Source organism: Lissotriton vulgaris, chromosome 6 (genome assembly GCF_964263255.1).
Source record: "Lissotriton vulgaris chromosome 6, aLisVul1.2, whole genome shotgun sequence".
Taxonomy (NCBI): Eukaryota; Metazoa; Chordata; class Amphibia; order Caudata; family Salamandridae; genus Lissotriton; species Lissotriton vulgaris.
The window spans coordinates 477,282,103-477,299,563 of record NC_141694.1 but is presented as its reverse complement, the minus strand read 5'-3'; the positions used below and the strand labels follow the sequence as shown (position 1 = coordinate 477,299,563).

General features: G+C 42.4%; 1 protein-coding gene and 1 long non-coding RNA gene across 5 annotated transcripts in view; one reads left to right on the top strand and one right to left on the bottom strand.

Moving 5' to 3' along the window:
• LMBRD1 (LMBR1 domain containing 1) overlaps positions 1-17,461 on the top strand; it is a 686,985-nt gene that overhangs the window by 511,913 nt on the left and 157,611 nt on the right. For both annotated transcript variants that reach the window (XM_086926465.1, XM_086926466.1), the window contains one exon: positions 16,365-16,469. In XM_086926465.1, coding sequence (XP_086782591.1) covers positions 16,365-16,469 — 105 coding nt within the window. The remainder of the gene's footprint in view (positions 1-16,364; positions 16,470-17,461) is intronic.
• On the bottom strand, positions 12,454-15,662 carry LOC147707466 (uncharacterized). 3 transcript variants are annotated; one of them, XR_015296457.1, is made up of 5 exons: positions 13,977-15,662; positions 13,739-13,870; positions 13,517-13,607; positions 13,311-13,413; positions 12,454-12,823 (listed from the first exon to the last, which is right to left on the bottom strand). It is a non-coding gene; the product is annotated as an uncharacterized LOC147707466 (long non-coding RNA). The 3 variants fall into 3 exon arrangements; XR_015296458.1 differs by having other exon boundaries at positions 12,454-13,413; positions 13,977-14,034; positions 14,169-15,662; XR_015296456.1 differs by having other exon boundaries at positions 12,454-13,413.

Below are 17,461 nucleotides of genomic sequence, written 5' to 3'. Positions count from 1 at the left end.
CTAGGAACCGACGGCCTTTAACCTAGCGTCAAGACCTACTGTCCAGAAGGAAGTACGCGCGCGGCCCTACGGCCCTCAATACACAATATGTATTTTATTTAGCACAAATAATTCAGCTGTGGAAGGAAAAAGATACAAGAAAAAAATCTTGATATATGTACAAAACAATTTTCAGTGATACGAATTGTTCACAGTTGATCAGGGGAAACGAAGATATTGCAGTTATCAGTTTCAGCAAAGCAAGAAAAAAATTTATTTGTCCTTAGTATGAGAACGCAAAGAATATCGATGTTTCCCAGGACGTGTCTGCTCGTCAAACAAAGGATCTGTCGAAGAGACAGCGTCCTGCTGATCAGTTCGTTGGTCTGGTCTTGAGTCTCTTGCTGACAATGTTCCAACAATGGCTTTCTGCTGCACTGAGTGTTCACCAACAAGTTGTGCGTCACTGAAAGGTACAAACGCCGGCAATGTCGCTGCTTCTGTTGACGCAATGCCTTTCCTCACCCACGGGTCTGCCGGCAAAGGAATAGGGACTCGCTTACAATGGGTAGCATGTACCCAGTTCTTCCGTCCCTCAAGACGAACGGCAGTCCTCGTGGCCAAAAGCACCTGGTGAGGTCCAACAAAGCGGGGGTCCAGATTCTTCTTGCGCGAAAAATTTCGGGTGACAACCCAATCACCAGGCTGGAGCTGGTGGCCTGGACCCTCCGTCTGCGTCGGCAAGGCGTCGTAAACCTGTTGATGAATTAACCTCAGTTTAGCAGTCAAGTCATGTAAGTAGTCAATCAACATCGGGTACTCAAGATCAACGAATATACCTGGCCTAGGAACCCCCCACACATTCGCAGGACGGCCGAACACTATTTCATAGGGACTAAGCCCTATTCGGGAGTGTACAGTCGCCCTAGTTGACAGTAATGCTAGAGGCAAAGCGTCAGGCCACGAAAGTCCAGTCGTAGCCTGGATCTTCGCTAATTTTAGTTTAAGGGTGCCATTGTACCCTTCAACCAATCCAGCTGACTGGGGATGATTGGCGCTATGGAATTTCTGATTAATTCCAAGGCCCTTACACACACTCTTCATCACACTTCCAACAAACTCACTTCCGTTATCTGACCACACGACTCTAGGCATTCCATACCGAGGAAAGTATTCCTTCAGTAGGATTTTCGCAGTAGACAAAGCAGTATTATCTTTGAGGGGATAGGCCTCGATCCATCGGGAGAATGCGCAAACCACAACCAAAACGTATTTCAGGTTATTGCATCGCTCCATATGGATGAAGTCCAATTGGATCACCTCAAAGGGATACGAAGGAGGAGCAAAACTGCCAGGGGGAGTTGGGGTTCCTTTGCCAGGATTGTACATTATACACACCATACAATTCTTCACCAAACGTTCAGCACACTTAGTAATTCCATCATTCTTCCACACATCAGCCAACAACTTGCAAATACCTTTCGCGCTAATATGTGCTAACCCATGTGCCATTTGCACAACGGCCAGTACATACGCATCAGGCAACATCCATCTTTTCTGATCTGACAAATCAATCCAGCAACCATTCACATCCAACCTTCCCGTACTTTCTTTCCACTTCATCTTTTCAGTGTCGGTGGCCTCATTCTGAATTGCTTTCACACTCTCTATAGTATTCTCACACATACTTGATTCTGTAGGCCACCTAACCGAATTCGTCACATACATTCGAGTGCTAAGGTTCCGGGCAGTCTCCTTAGCAATCTCATCTGCAAACGCATTACCACGACCAACATCATCCGTCACCTTACGATGCGCACTACATTTAACAATTGCAACTTGAGCAGGCAAAGTCAATGCATCCAAAAGATCGTTCACAAGCTGGCCATGCTGTATTTTCGTGCCATGTGACGTCAAGAAACCACGTTCTCGCCACAATCGTCCGAAACTATGCGCTACACCGAAAGCATACTGACTATCGGTGTACACATTCACACGTTTACCTTTTGCTAATACACATGCTCTAGTAAGAGCGATCAGCTCTGCAGCTTGGGCAGAATTCTGATTCAATCTCGCAGTCTCAACAACAGTATTCAATGTCACCACAGCATAAGCAGTAGTCACATCACCATTCGGCAATTTAAAACATGACCCATCCACATACAGGATGCCATCCGGGTCTTCCAATGGGGTGTTTTTAAGGTCCACACGACCTTTTGTTTCCTCCTCTGTACGCAAGTAGCAGTCATGTTCTGCTACTACATCTGACTCTGCACTAATTGGTAACAAAGTTGCCGGATTTAGGACATTACAACGTTTTATCTGAATGTGGCTTGCCAAGAGCGTCAATTCGTACCCAGATAACCTCGCACTCGTCAAGTGCTGAGTTTTCGTACGGTTCAAAAGAGTATCGACTGCATGCGGAACCATCACCGTAAGCATATTATCCATGACCAATCCTGCTGATTGTCGGATGGAGACCGCAGCTGCCGCAGTTGCTCTCAAACAACTCGGCAATGCTCTAGCTACTGGGTCTAAGGTCGAGGAAAAATATGCACATGGACGTTGCTTACCACCAAAAGGTTGCGTTAAGACACTCAACGCACAACCTTCCCTCTCGTGAACATATAACGTGAACGGTTTACTGTAATCAGGGGTACCTAACACAGGGGCCGAACACAATGAATCACGTAATTCAGAAAAACTTTTCTGACATTCTTCCGTCCATGGTAAAGGAGTCGAAACATCCTTGCACGTAAGAGCCACCAATGGTTTCGCTAGCAATGAAAAATTAGGAATCCACTGCCTGCAGTACGATGTGATACCTAGAAAGGCACGCACATCTCTTTGGGTTTGTGGCACAGCCATGCGCGCAATCGCTGCAATTCTCTCTGGGGTCAATCTCCTTCCCTCCTTTGACAATAAGTGACCTAGATAGGTTACTTCTTGACAACAATATTGGAGTTTAGAAGGTGACACCTTGTGATTTAACTCACAGAGATGTTGCAGCAACGACACTGTAGCAAGTTTGCAAATGTCCTGAGTATCAGCAGCCACCAATAAGTCGTCGACGTATTGGATTAAAGCCGCACCAACCGGCAACCTAAACGCATCTAGTTGACCCTTCAAAGCTTGACTGTAAATCGATGGACTTTCACAGTAGCCCTGAGGAGCGCGTTTGAACCGGAAGCTACGTCCACCAAGAGAGAAACCGAAAAGGTCCCTGCTTTCTTCGGCAATCGGGATGCTGAAAAACGCATTTTTCAAATCAATCACCGAAAACCATGAAGCCGTAGCTGGAATCAGAGTCAGTAGCGCCGTAATGTCAGGCACAACAGGGAATTGAGGAACCACAATTTTATTCACCTCCCGTAAATCGATAACAAAACGATAAACAGGCGGTTTGGTAGGATCAGTACGTTTAAGAATGGGCAGTACAGGACTATTGCACACGTTTCCCCGAGTTTCTTCAATGACATCTTTCTCGATCAAATCATAGATGATCGCTAACAAAGCTCGTTCACCATCCAGGGAGATACGATATTGGGGAATACGTGGCAATCGCACATTCGATTTCAACTGAACAACATAAGGGGAGATATCAAGTAGGCCCACGTCGTTTGGACCCGTCGCCCACAAAGATGCAGGAAGAGAATCCAATTCCGGTGGAAGCTTATCGAGGGACAAATACATGGGAGAGACTACTTTCTCTCCGAACGTAAGCTTTACACCCGCAGGAGAACAATACAAAGTCGCATACAAGCGTTTAAGCAAATCCAGACCCAAAAGATTTTCACCACAACCAGTGGTTAAAATCAACGGAGCTTCGAGCTTACGAGGCCCAATTTGAAGGGGCAAAGGGCGCGAAACTGGATTGCTAACGGGGGCGCCAGAGAATCCAACGGATACATTTGTTAAGCCAGACAAAGGTGCGCCAGGGAGTTTCGAATGCATGATAGAACTTTTCGCTGCACCAGTGTCCAACAGAAAAGGCTCAACGACGCCCGATGTAGCAACTGCGACGTAAGGCCCTCTCTGATCAACCGGAACTGATACCACTCCCTCTCCTTGTCTTTGGCTGTCCTAGTAATTACTATCGTCAGTTCCCTGATCGACGTAATAATCGTCTACATTGTACTGCGCAGATCGTCCTTGCGATGATCCACGTTGGTCGAAACAATTATTAGAATTTGACGAGTTATCAGAACAGTCGTTCTGAGCACCACGACCTCTACCACGTGATGCGTGCTGTGCACCACCACGACCTCCTCTAGACGAATTACCACCACTACGGTCATTTAAAGCAGGACAATTGAATTTAATGTGTCCCTCCTGTCTACAATAAGCACATTGGTTGTACCCCAACGAAGATCTCTGAAAAGATGAATCATTACGCGGCTGCGATCGATTTGATTGCGACTGCGATCTATTCTGCTGAGGCGCATTCTGATTAGAACGCGGCGGATATGCTTGTTGTAACAACACTTTAGTTTTCAGCTCTTTCGTCTTTTTATCGGCACGGTCATTTTCCTCTTTTTCTCTATTTTCGTAATATTGTGCCGTAGCCAATATCTGAGCTGAGGTAGAAACGGCCCACGCACTTTCTGAATTTTTCAATTTATTGCACAAGTCGGGCAATAAATTCGATACAAATTTATCCACAAACAACCTCTGTCCACCCTCAGTACCCATATCCTGCCCACTATGATCGACGAATGTTTCCTCGAACCTCGTAAAGAAGTCTGAAACACTCTCATCTTTCTTCTGCTTACAGGCTGACAACTTGTCCCAATTTACCCTCATAGCTGGCATAAGCGTTTTCATTAACGTAATGATTCGCTGGGGAAGAAGTTCAATCAACTGATCGGGTTTAGTAGCAGCCACTTGTCCAGCGTCTGCCGCTGTAATGGCAGCCCAATCACCACCTAATTCATTCGCGTGATCTTGGTGACGAATCTTGGCCCATACCGGTTGCGGTACGACATTGCCAAACAACATGTCGATATCGGCCAGATTCATTATCGTAGCGTCTACGAGCTGCGATAATTCTTTGTAATACCCCGCAGGATTTTTGCGAGGATCAGGCAAAGTTTGTTTCACCTGAAGCACTTCCGATCGTTTCCAAGGGAGGTGTATCCACACTCTCTGGAAATGTGCTGGTATTGGAGCATTAGCATTAGTATTATCAGCGGGTACCCAAACTGGCGGAACTTCTCGCATAGGATATTGGCCAGACCCATCTCGTTGTTCAATGTCCTCAACGAACAATGCATGAGGAATAGGAGCAGGACGAAGAGATAGCAACCGTTCAATAGCACGTCGGACATTAGTATCGACTATCAGTCCAGTTGCGAACTGAAGCCGAAGATTAGACAGGGCGGTCAGCACCTCGTCAGGCGCAACAGCCGCTATCTGATCATGTAAGAACTTGCACATTTCATCAAACACATATCTCTGAGTAGGTATGTTGAATTGATCAAACGTTTCGAGGACAACACGAGGTGGATTTCTAACAGGGTTTATCATCCAACCCATCGCCATATTGTATAGCGCAACACGTTCTCTATTACCAGGAAGCTGGCTACGTCTCTGTGGACCATCAGAACCAGCAGACCCAAAAACAGGTCCGAGCGACTGAAAGAAGCTAGCCGCAATGGGAGAACTACGGTTACGAGTAGAGGGACAGGAGTAAGACACAGGACTAACAAGAGAAGGAGTAGAGACATTAGCAACGACAGGGGTTAACAACACAGGAGCAGTAGTGTGAGTAGGAGTATGTGGAAGCGGAGGAGCAGTAGGAATAGACACAGGCACAGGAGCAGGAACAGTCGGAAGAGCGGGTGCAGGTTGAGGAATAGGCGGAGGAATAACAAGTGGGAGAGCAGGTACGGCAGGGACCACAGGAGCTGCGGTACCCTGTACGTACGGAGGTGGCGACTTCATAAGATAGGACATTAAAGAATCCTCAACTGCCTCTTCCTTCTTATCCGACTCCGTAGGCAAAGCAGGATAGCATTTGTCTATGGACATACGCTGTAATCTCTCAAACACTTCCCTATCCTTATCCTCCTTATCACGCTGAAACTGCTCAGCTTTCTTTACAATAGTAGCAACATTATTTCGCTCACTACGTTTATTTTGTCTGATCTCTTTCTGTCGGGCTTCTTTGCGCCAGAACCGAAAGGCATCAAACATGGCCGGCCTTGATTTACGTTCGAACAACTTTATTTCCAAATTATCTAAGATCGACGCTTCGAAGCTACCGTGAGGTGGCCAACGAAGATCGCCGTCTTTCTTTGTATATTTGATCCAATAATCGTTAAAAGCAATCGGGCCTAGCCCATGTTTGCTATATAGGTCATAAGTAGGAGTTCCAACCGGAGGTATCGGACATGAGTCCTCCAGCAGGGAATCCGCACCACAAGGTCTAAAGCAACTGAACAAAGTACTGCGACCAGGCATCTTGCACACTAGCCGAGTTTCACAAACTTCAAGGGTTACGGGATTTACCAAGTCCCAGCAAGAACAAAACCCTCGGTCTTTGGCGGCTGCAGTCGTCAAACAAATACAACAACAACAAAGTACGCTAGCAAAGTGTCACCGACAAAAACACTCACACAGCGTGTACAACAAAGACACCCGCTAAAGTGTCTACAACAAAAACACTCGCTAAAGTGTTTACAACAAAGACACTCGCTAAAGTGTCTACAACAAAGACACTCGCTAAAGTGTCTACAACCAAGAACTCTGGGAGCGACCCACAAATACTTAACTCAAAGATCAATGGCGTCCTCAGGAAGGCCCGTCTATCGTCTCGCTATACCAAGGTCTACGCCAGGCGCCAAAACAGGTCTACAGTCAGGGCAGCAGTCCGTCGCAGCCGTTAGGAGGCGGGAATCTTCGCGGGAAAAGTCTTCGGGCCACTTATTTCGACAACAGGATCGATGAAGCGGGGTGCACCTTCCCTCGGAGATTTCACACGAAGTTCCTCACGATCGTCAGGCTTGGACCGGTACCACTGATGCAGCCCCACGTTGGGCGCCAACTGAAGGACTGGGTTCTTTGGACCCAGCGGTGCCAGGGCACAACACCTGAAACCTTCGTGGGTAACCTGCTCCGGCGTACAAATCACAGAGACACGGGACACTTCCTTCGGCGTCAAAGAGTCAAGGTTTATTTACTGCAGGGAACACAGAAGTCACAAGAAGTACATCGAGTGTAGTTCGGGGAGACTGCTTCAAATTGTATTTGTGGATCGCTCCTTTTATACAGTTTCTACCCATAGGATAACATGATACACAATAGTTTACAACCTGGTTCCCACAAGTCGCTCTCAGAGGGGTCGCTTAGATCACTTTGAAACACACAAGATCCGGAACATAAGTGCGGAAACATTTGGCGGTTCCCAACTGTAAAAACCCATCTTCCCACCATTAGTAAATTCCAATCAGCAGTAAAGTAGATCGAAACAGGAACGAAGACAGGTGCAGAGGAAGACGGAGACAGTGGGGAGATCGGAAAGGGTGTAAAAGGGGAGTGTCGAGAAGCACGAGATACAGGCATCAAAGGGACGTGCCTAATGAGATGCACGGCTGAGACAATAAGCCCGTGCGGCAAGATGAGCCTCGAGCGGCGCCATCTGCCTTACAGTAGCATCCCCCTCGTCATAAAGACACTTTCAAAGAACATGTGTCTTCCGCAAATATCTTGGGAGTCCCAGGGTCGCGAAGCGGACAGCGTCCGTTCGCTGGCTACTTGAGGGCAAGAGACAAAATGGATGCCGTATCTAAGATGGAACCCGTGGGTACAGATGACAAACCCACATAACAAACGAACGGTTTAAGTTAGCACAGCGAAACTGCGCACACTTGCTAAACTCGTCATTTGCGGTTCATAGATACTAGACTCGACCATATTCGTGTGAGTCGAAAACACCACTTACAATTGTCACGGAACCTCAAAGGATAACCAGAAAGCAGGGCAACACCTTTATCCTCACCAGACTCTTCCAGCTCACGGGAATCATCTGATGAAGAGAAAGACCGTCCAGGAACCCCATCACAACAGTCTACAGCTCCCTCTTTTGTTAGTAAATCATTTTTCAAACCTTTACTTAAGCCTCCACGCCTGTTTATCAAGCCTGCCCTCCTACAGAGACATTCCTTATAACAGGTATAGAAAGAGTTCCAGTATGATGATTCCTAAAATGTTAGGGTTGGGTAATTCTGTAACAAAGTAGTGAACAAATTAAATCAATGAGGTCTTTTGAGACCTATGGTGAGTATATTGGGACACATCAGGCTGAATACAGGCCACTTACTTTTAGAATCAATTTACACGTTTCCCCATAGATTTATATTCCAAGTGGTTTTGACAAGTGTTTTTCTTTCGTAGAAAGAGTATCCTATAAGTAAAACATATCAGCACCACTCAATAGTAGTAATGTTATCATGACAAAATCTAAACATTAGATCTCTTTTGAACATTCAATGAGTTATTTCTATAGAGATATAAGGCAACCATTTTTTGCACAAAGTTAATATCCTCACATCGTATTTGTAAATTATATAGAATGAATCAGATCTATTTTTACCTACTCTTCTTCACAAGAATCTTATTAGGGAAAGACCAATGATGCACATAGTTTTCATAGTCAGTATATTAGAACTGAAGAACTTCTTTTGATATATTTCTATTTATACTTGCTAGAGATGACAGGGTCACTCTACATTTCAACGAAAATATAGTCAATTTTGGACCTACAATATGTACTAAGTGCAGCGTTTCAGAAAATGAGCAGTGATCATAGAGGTCGTGACTGACTTAATAGACCCTTAGGTCTAACAGAGGTATATATTTCCCGATTGTACAATAAAAAGGCAGCACAAGTTGTCTAAGGACTTTCGGTATAACCTTTCAGTTTTATAACCTTGTAGCGTAAAGACGAAAGACGCCACTAGAAGTACGTAGAAACAGTGGCAGCCATATTTAAGCAAAACATAGAAGCAGCGTTCAGATTTAGAAAAGGACCTGTAACGATGCACACAAAGCCACAGTGATAATCTTTTTAAAAAAGGACATTAGCTATCCTGCCCGCATCTTCATGCTATTATTATTATTATTATTATTATTATTATTATTATTATTTAATTTTATAGAGCGCGTAGTCACCCGTAAGTATCCCAGCGCTAAAATCAGTACAACTAGGAGTCAGCAAGGGAAGGGGAGAGACAGTTTAAGGGAAGAGGTGGGTTTTCAATTGCTTCCTGAACCGTAGGTAGTTGGATTCGGTTCTCAGGTAGTGCGGTAAGGCGTTCCAGAGACGTGCGGTGTGAACCGAGAAACGTCTTCCTCCTGTTCGGGCCTTCTTAATTCTGGGGGTGACAATGAGGTGTTCCTGGTCGGAGCGGAGGGATCTTGGGGCTTTGTATGGTTTGATAAATTTTTTTAGGCTTGGGGAACCAATGTTTTGGAGCAATATGTGTGCTAGGCAGAGGGCCTTGAACATCACACGTTCTCTAACCGGAAGCCAATGGAGACACTTCAGCGCTGGTTTGGCTGAGGCTCTGGCCGGGGTGTTAGTAAGGATCCGGGCAGCTGCATTTTGGACCCTTTGTAGTTTATTCAGGGTTGCCTCTGGGGCCCCTAAGTAGATGGAATTACTAAAGTCGAGCCTAGAAAGAATCAGTCCTTGGTTCAGCAGTTTTTGAGAGTTGTGGGGGAGTAGGGGCAGGATCTTTCGAATTGACCTGAGCAGTCCAAAACACGTACCGGCTACCCAGGCTTTTTACCTCTGGTTTCCGGTCTGGGATCGGGCCTAAACAGGGTGGCCAGATGTTATGAAGTGAAGTGGGTCCCTTCTGGCCAAGGAGGAGAATGTCAGTCTTTGAGCCGTTGAGTTTCAGAGACGATCTATTCATCCATCCTTGTATCTGCGTCAGACAGTTGTAAAGGTCCGCAGGTTGTTGTTTCGGATGAGAAAGGGACACCACTAACTGAGTGTCGTCGGCATAGCTGACGATGCTCACTCCGAATGGGATAACAACACAAAAGATTGAGATGGATGCCTCCACATTGGATTGGGGAGCTCATGCGCATCACCTTCAAGTGCAGTTTACTGGGTTAAAGACAAAGAAATCTTATCACGTCAACTTTCTGAAGTTGAGAACAGTTCATCGAGCAATAAAATATTTTCTTTCATCTTTCAAGGCAAAAAACACCCTACCTGTAAAAAACAGACAATACAGCTGCAGCATATTATTTAAACATTCTTTCTTAGGAAGCTTTGTGAATTTGGAATTCACGTATAGCAAGACATCCACAGATTACAGCAATATATCAACAAGGTGTTCAAAATGAAGAGTCAGACTCGTTCAGCAGATTCGTCCATGAAAACTATGAGTATTACAAGGAAAGTGCTGCAAGATATTTAATGCAATTAGGGATATCCTTAGATAAGCCTCTTTTTGTTACTACAGAAAGCAAAAAAATCCGCTCCAGATTTCAAACATGGACAAAGGGGAATGCCCTTTTGATAAAATGATTAGAAATGTTCCTATATGCCTTTGCGCCTAGTTCCCGGAGCCTAGCAGTTCTAGTAAAGCTATCCTACTGAAAAGCAAAGATGATCCTAATAGCTCCAGAGTGGCCATGCCAGAGGTGGTTCACCAACCTCTTACATACCTTCCAGCGTCCCCATAAGACTGGTGTGCAGACTAGATTTCCTTTTCATATTCAGAGACCAGATTCTGAATCCCAACTTTCCATGGTTCATCTTAGAAGTCTGGCTTCTAAACTACAGTATGAGCATTTAAATCCTGCCACAAGACTGTATGGAGATTTTAAAAGCAGCCAAGTGTGATTCTATCATAACATTGTACTTTATTTGTAATTATTTGTGAACATGGAGGGGAAAAATAAGAAAACATCATGTTGGAGCAACTTTTGCAAACAAACGTGGCCTCTCATCCTTTTAAAGCCGAAACGGGGCTGACTCCAATAGCAATTTATTGGGTTGCTGCTGCACTTTATCTAGAGTCTGGACCACTCTGTTATATCCCTACTTTGTTACTAAATTTCCAATCTCACTAAGAAGAACCTTCTCTTAATGGCCATCAAATGTACTGCTTAGACCAACTAATCCAAAAACTCTGCCCTAGGACATTTTATATTCTGCTGAAGTTGGTACCATGCCAGTAAGCCAATTACATTGAACATTCACATCCAATAATGTATCCCATTAGTCTGCCTTGTCCAAAATATATTCTTTCAGTTCTGAATTTTTAAAGTCCATTTTCACTTTTATTACATTTCTTTGGCACAATTCTGTTTTGCAAACCCCTGCACACAATTAATAATGACATTAAACAAACAACCAGCATAGGAAACAACAAGGTACAGCTCTACGAGAAGAGACGGATGAAAGAAGGTGGTCCTTAGGAAAGGAGCAAGATGGGTCGAGAGTATAGACTGTGCCTGTTGGGAGAGAATTTCAGTGTTAAGGAGCTCGTACTGAGAAAGTGTGGGCGCAGGGATGGTGATGAGATGGAAAACTAAATTGGGTGGCAGAACAAAGAGTACAAAGAGGGACATTGATACTAACTAATAGTGCAAGAGAGAAAGCGAAGAAAAGTAGCATGTGAAATGAAAGCCAATACATAGAAACAAGGGAAGATGATATGGAGGCATAGAGGGACTGATAATGAGTAGGATTGAAGAAAATCAAGCAAGCAATTTGGAAGCGAAACCACTATAGAGGGAGGAGCAGTGAATACAGAATACCTGGAAGTACGTTGTTTATCTCATTCTTAGACATTGCAATGATGTTAGACTAGCTGGGGGCTTCCTACTGAGAATTGCCGTCAGCCAGGAAAGCATTGTGTAGCTGATATTGTGAATGACTATGTTGTTGAAGGGAATGATCTCTGAGGTTTCTCCGGAAGTGGCGTAGTGAAACATTGGTATTTGGGATGATTGGGTACTCTGCGAATCATAAGTGCATTGCAGTAGACTGATACACGTATATGGAATGATCAGCATGAAAATAAAATAACCCGAGACTGATTGCATAATGCCCTACTAAGCAAAAGTGACCCTTACTTATTATATTCAGAAAAATGTGTTAATATTGAAAGGTATTCGGATGTCTATGCTCTTTTCCTCCCTTCTTCCTTCATCCATCTTTAGATGAAAGAAGGCAACTTGGAGAACCTCATTTTATTATTATAAATCCAAGACTCTATTGAAAGATGTGTTCTCTGAAATTGAGGTAATAATTGTCTGTGGTCTGGAGTGATTTAGAACAGTTTTTGTCTAATGCAGCATAGTCTACATCCGGCAGGCGAAGAAGCTCATTGCTAGGCTGCAGAGACTTCAAAATCTGGCAGTAAGTATATGCCTGAATCTCTGAATATGTGAACATATGAAAGCTCTGAAAACAATTGTGTAAATATTTATCAAGGACCCCCTGAGTACATGGAAATGAAGTTCCTAGACCAGGGAAAAGCAAATAATTTGATATGTATCAATCTAGGCAACAGAACGTAATAAGTGGTCGAAATGAACTGAGCTAAAACATAGGTTGTTTGTAAAAAAGGGGTAGTTCAATTTTATTCATAAATTCTTTTAAAAAACACATTAAAATAATAATACATATTCACAAATTGTATGCGACATAATAAATCAACAATACACAGCAACACTTTAAGAGAGAAGGACAAATAATCCAACAAATGAAGGTTATATAAAATGAACACAGTTTTTAAGAGAGAAAGGTGTGGCTAAAATAATCTCTACGCGCGTTTCGGCGAACCAGCGCCTTCTTCTGGAGCAGCCACGATAGTATCTGAAATGGGAAAATTCCATAAAACAAAAAATATTATGTACAATAATGCATCAATTTATATTATGTTACACAGAGAAAATTAAAACAAACCAATGTTAGGCTAATAGTCTCAGACTTTCCATTCTATTGTGACCAAGCTTATTAATATTACAATAATACTTTGACGGATTTCTTTTCCTTGCCTTAATGATCATCAAGAAAAATAGAAAAATGGAGTGAATCCTTTTAACTCATATATTCTTATATGAGATAATGGCCAAAAAAGGGAGAAGGAGTGGATACCTTTATACTAAATAGATTATTCCCAAGTTTTGGTGGTGAGGAAGCAGGGTTCTTACATAGGATGGCAAATGCGAGGAATCAAATGATTGATATTAGTGATGGAAAATACGAAATATTCTAAATGGTGGCAATTCGCAGCGTGCTATCAACGCGGGACTTAAACAATGGTATACAATACATTCATATCATAGATAAGGTCACTTACTTAAAAAACACGGAGTATATTAATGCTATTTGATGTTCTCAATCTGGATTATCTGTATAATGACTTTCTTTTCTTTGGTTAGGTGACGAAGATATTCTAGACCCTAAAAAACATAGACATTTCATGAACATTGATTGTTGTTTTAGTGTAGTCTATGATTTTCTAACCAGCCCATAATTAATGAAAGGACCAAGCTAGTGTTTTACCTATTTTAGTTAAGGTTTGCAGATAGATATTCCATAGTCACACGATGTAATTTGTTTGTCTTGATTGTTGATTTTTGAATTTCTATATTTCCTAGAAGAAATTATGAGTTCTTTTAGTTTATTGAATCTTTTCTATTTTTGATATTTTATATTAACTAGACAGTTAGTGAGGATACATTAGTAGTTTTTTTAAAACATTTTCATTTTCGAGGATGAAGGTACCTTAAGTGAGGAGTGGGATTTCAGTTAGACCCGCCTGCCGGAGTTAAAATTTATGGCCACGATAATGAATATTTTTGTGGATCCCAAAAGATATAGTCCTCCTGATGTGGAGATAACAAATGGCGAGATTGCCTATAGAATGGATGGAAAGAATTCTGGCATCAATTTTTGGAGAACAGTCAATGCATGGCGACTTCATAGACTTACTGTCTCTTAAAGAAGAAGGACTGATAGTTACCTTTTTACTTGTGCTCAAGGAGCGATGGATTTCAAAGTGGTTTAAAATAACTCCCTGTCTGTAAAATGAACAAACAGGGGGGGGAAAGGAGAGAGAGAATTCTGTTACCCACTGTTTACTTTGGAGATTATCAGTTAACTAAACAAGTGATCAGAGTAAAATTACCGCATAGGGATTTTAGCGAACACTTACCCAATAGATATCAACAGGGCTCAGAGATTCCGGCGGCGGGACACGGGGGTTCTATGCTCCTTCCACGAAAGACGGCATTTTAAAGTGCCTTTACTTCCTGTATATATACCCTATTTGATTGGATGATTGAGTACACCTGACCTGGTGTTGACATAAAAAAAGGACCAAAAATTAAGAAGAAATGAAAAGAGGACCAGATTCTCTAGAGCAGGAATCAACAATGGCTCCCACGTAAAATGTCACTGGTGTGAACATGAAAGAAGGACCAAAAAATAGGAAGAAGTAAAAAAAGGACCAGATTCTCTAGAGAAAGAATCAGCAATGGCTCCCACGTAAAATATCACTGGATATACATCGGTGCTGATGTATAGCACAAGGATTAACCAGCTTAACCGAGTGGAAAGCAATTGGGGAGTGGAGCTATATTTTAACTTGGGACTAGAGTCAGATTTAGCTGATGTCAAATCCAAGCAAAAAGATTCTAAATATATAGCGCTTCAAGATTAGGTGCACAAAAATGACTCATTATAGATTTGGTGCTGGTTTTTTCAATATTTTTAGAGTAAAAAAGATTTCTATAGGAAAGTTATTTTTCCTGAAATTCGTAAAAACTGTACTTCCATTAAACAAAAAATAATGCGTGTGAATTTAACGAGGCTCCATGCCTTTTGTTATTTTAGAAAAGTCGAGCATTAATATTCCTTCGATCTAGTTGTTGCTTAATTACATCTGTACGACAAAGTGAGGTGCAGGGAAAGATTCCCCTAATCAGGAGCTTAAACTTTAGGTAAAAAGGGAGCAGGGTGAACTACATCTTGGGAAAACACTGGGATTGACTTTTCTTATTGCTGAATGCCTATTATTAGGTAATTTAAATCTGCTCTGAAAACAATACCTCCCAGTAGATGCGAATTCACTTTTTAAAGCACTGCCCACTAGACCCACCGGAGCAATAGCCCAGGATACCCTCAAACACTTGCAACCAAGTATCCTTCCAATAGATATCAGTGCTCATCAACAATAAATTACTCAACTGACCATCAAACATCTGAAACATGCAGGAAGATCAATGCGAGTACAGGGTCCCATGTTATAAAACTCACTGAATCCAAACGTTTCAGAAAATGTCTGAAAACTGAATTGTACATCACCTATCGCTGAACATACCAGCAAATGGCAGTGGTGATTGACAAAAATCTGAATAGACACACTGATGCAACGTTCACTTTAGTTTCAACATCCTCACAACATTTAGATTCTTCATCTTGAGTAGTACCCTAAAGTATCTAAACGGCAACGTACAGCACTACATACAATTCCAAAGTAAACAATAATGATTTGCAATGTGTTGCGTTAGCCATAAAAGGTGAAAGTAAAAGTGTCTTCCCATATACCCTTCCGTAGCTTTCCATAAAACCACATACATCCTTCATTCACTGCTTTATCTGACTTTTTCTTAGACTGCAGAGAAGCATGTTATATCCTAATAAAACGTTGCCCAAATTCCAGAAAAAAATATGAAAGAAAAACTCTGGTAAACAAACTCCATTAAAAAATAAATTTGACTTTTTCTGAAGACAAATGCTGAACCTTAGCCGTAAAATGGGTTTGCAATGCAGATACATAGTTTTACAAGAACTACAGTTCACAAACAAGAATGTAAAAAGGGGATTTAGCCAAGCCATCATTTTTATAAGATGCATGTTACTCTACTCAGATTGCTAATGCCATATCAACAAAATTGTGTGGTGGATGTTCTCACAGAATTTGGTATTTACAAATGTTACTGCTATCAGGTTCATGATGATCACTTTATAGACCTCAGAGAAATCCATGAGAGAAATGTGTAGTAGGCCTTTCTGGAATTCAACTCTAGCCTTCAGGATGCACCCAGATATTTGTTATTTTTTCAGCTAACACATTCAGATGTTTGAAAGAAAGGCAGATGCAAATGGAAAGTATAAGATTACATACACTAAAAAAGTTCAATATATACATCGGGTGAATTACATGATCATTGTATGCTCTTCATTTTAAAAAAAATCAATTCAGATGGTACTGACTTTTTCAGAGCCATTTAATAGAGCTAGAGGATTGAACTTTCATTTTGGTAAGGATGTTAATAAAACGGTGCTGTATTATATTTACGTTCTTTACCTTTTACTTCCGTAATCCATGTATTTGTTATTTTTTTAGGTTTTTCCACTTGATTACATACTTATTACAACTATTATGATGTACTTCATCTTCACATCAATGTCTGGTATTCGAAATATGGGCATCTGGTTCTTTTGGATAAGGGTAAGTCCAAAATTGTATCATAAATATTTCAGCTAAAAGTTCTTTTTATTGTTTGTTTCAAAGAAAATTATAATTTTAGCATGTGAAGTTATAGATGCAGATGCTCTGCATACTCTTATAATCTAGTGTTGGGCTCGTACTGCTGTAACTTTTTTCTTTTAAGAAGTCTTTCGAGCCATGCGGTCTCGGTGACTCCTCCTCTGGTACTGAACGAACATGGGCAAACGACTCCATGGCTAATTGTTCTTTTTCTCCACCATCGGGTTTGCACGTTTATGAATGCTGCAATCTGTCTAAACATGTTTTACAATAACTGTCATAGCTCAGGGCTTGCTGCCTTTCCTTCTCTTATCGTTGCTGGTAAGACTTTTTGATGGGCCTACTTTGTCTTCCACCTTCTCCACTGAAACTGCCCTGCTCCTCATCACTGAAGAATGAGGCCTCCGGCCTGCCTATCCTTAGGGGCTACACATCCTCCTTACCGATGTCAGAGAATTAACGCACAGAAGATAATGGAATGGACGCCTTTCAGTAGATGTTCTCAGTATCACTCAAAGTACCCATGGGCTGTCCTCCATGCTGTCTTTAACCTGTGTGTCTCTCCAGAGCATGATGAGATCCACTGCAACACTTGCTCAATCCTTCAGGAGTAAAAAGACACTTTGGTAGCAGAGAGGCAGGTGGTGAGCCCACTGCAAAAAGTACTGATCCTCTTGATAGATGGGGCATATGTTCATCGAGGCAGACCACATTGGTGCCAAAGAGGAATTTGGCAAGTCTCCAGAGGTTCAGGCCAACCAATCCAGAACCAAAATCATTGGCTCAGACTCCGGGTAACACGGAGAAGAAGCTCAAGAGGAATAAGAGGCCCCAGAGGACATTCCGTCAACCTCCGTCAAACCCTGGACTTGTGTGAAGATCATGTCAAGACATGTCAATATGGTCAAAACCCAGATCTCTTCTAAGACAAATACGTGGCTAAGTTGAAGCTG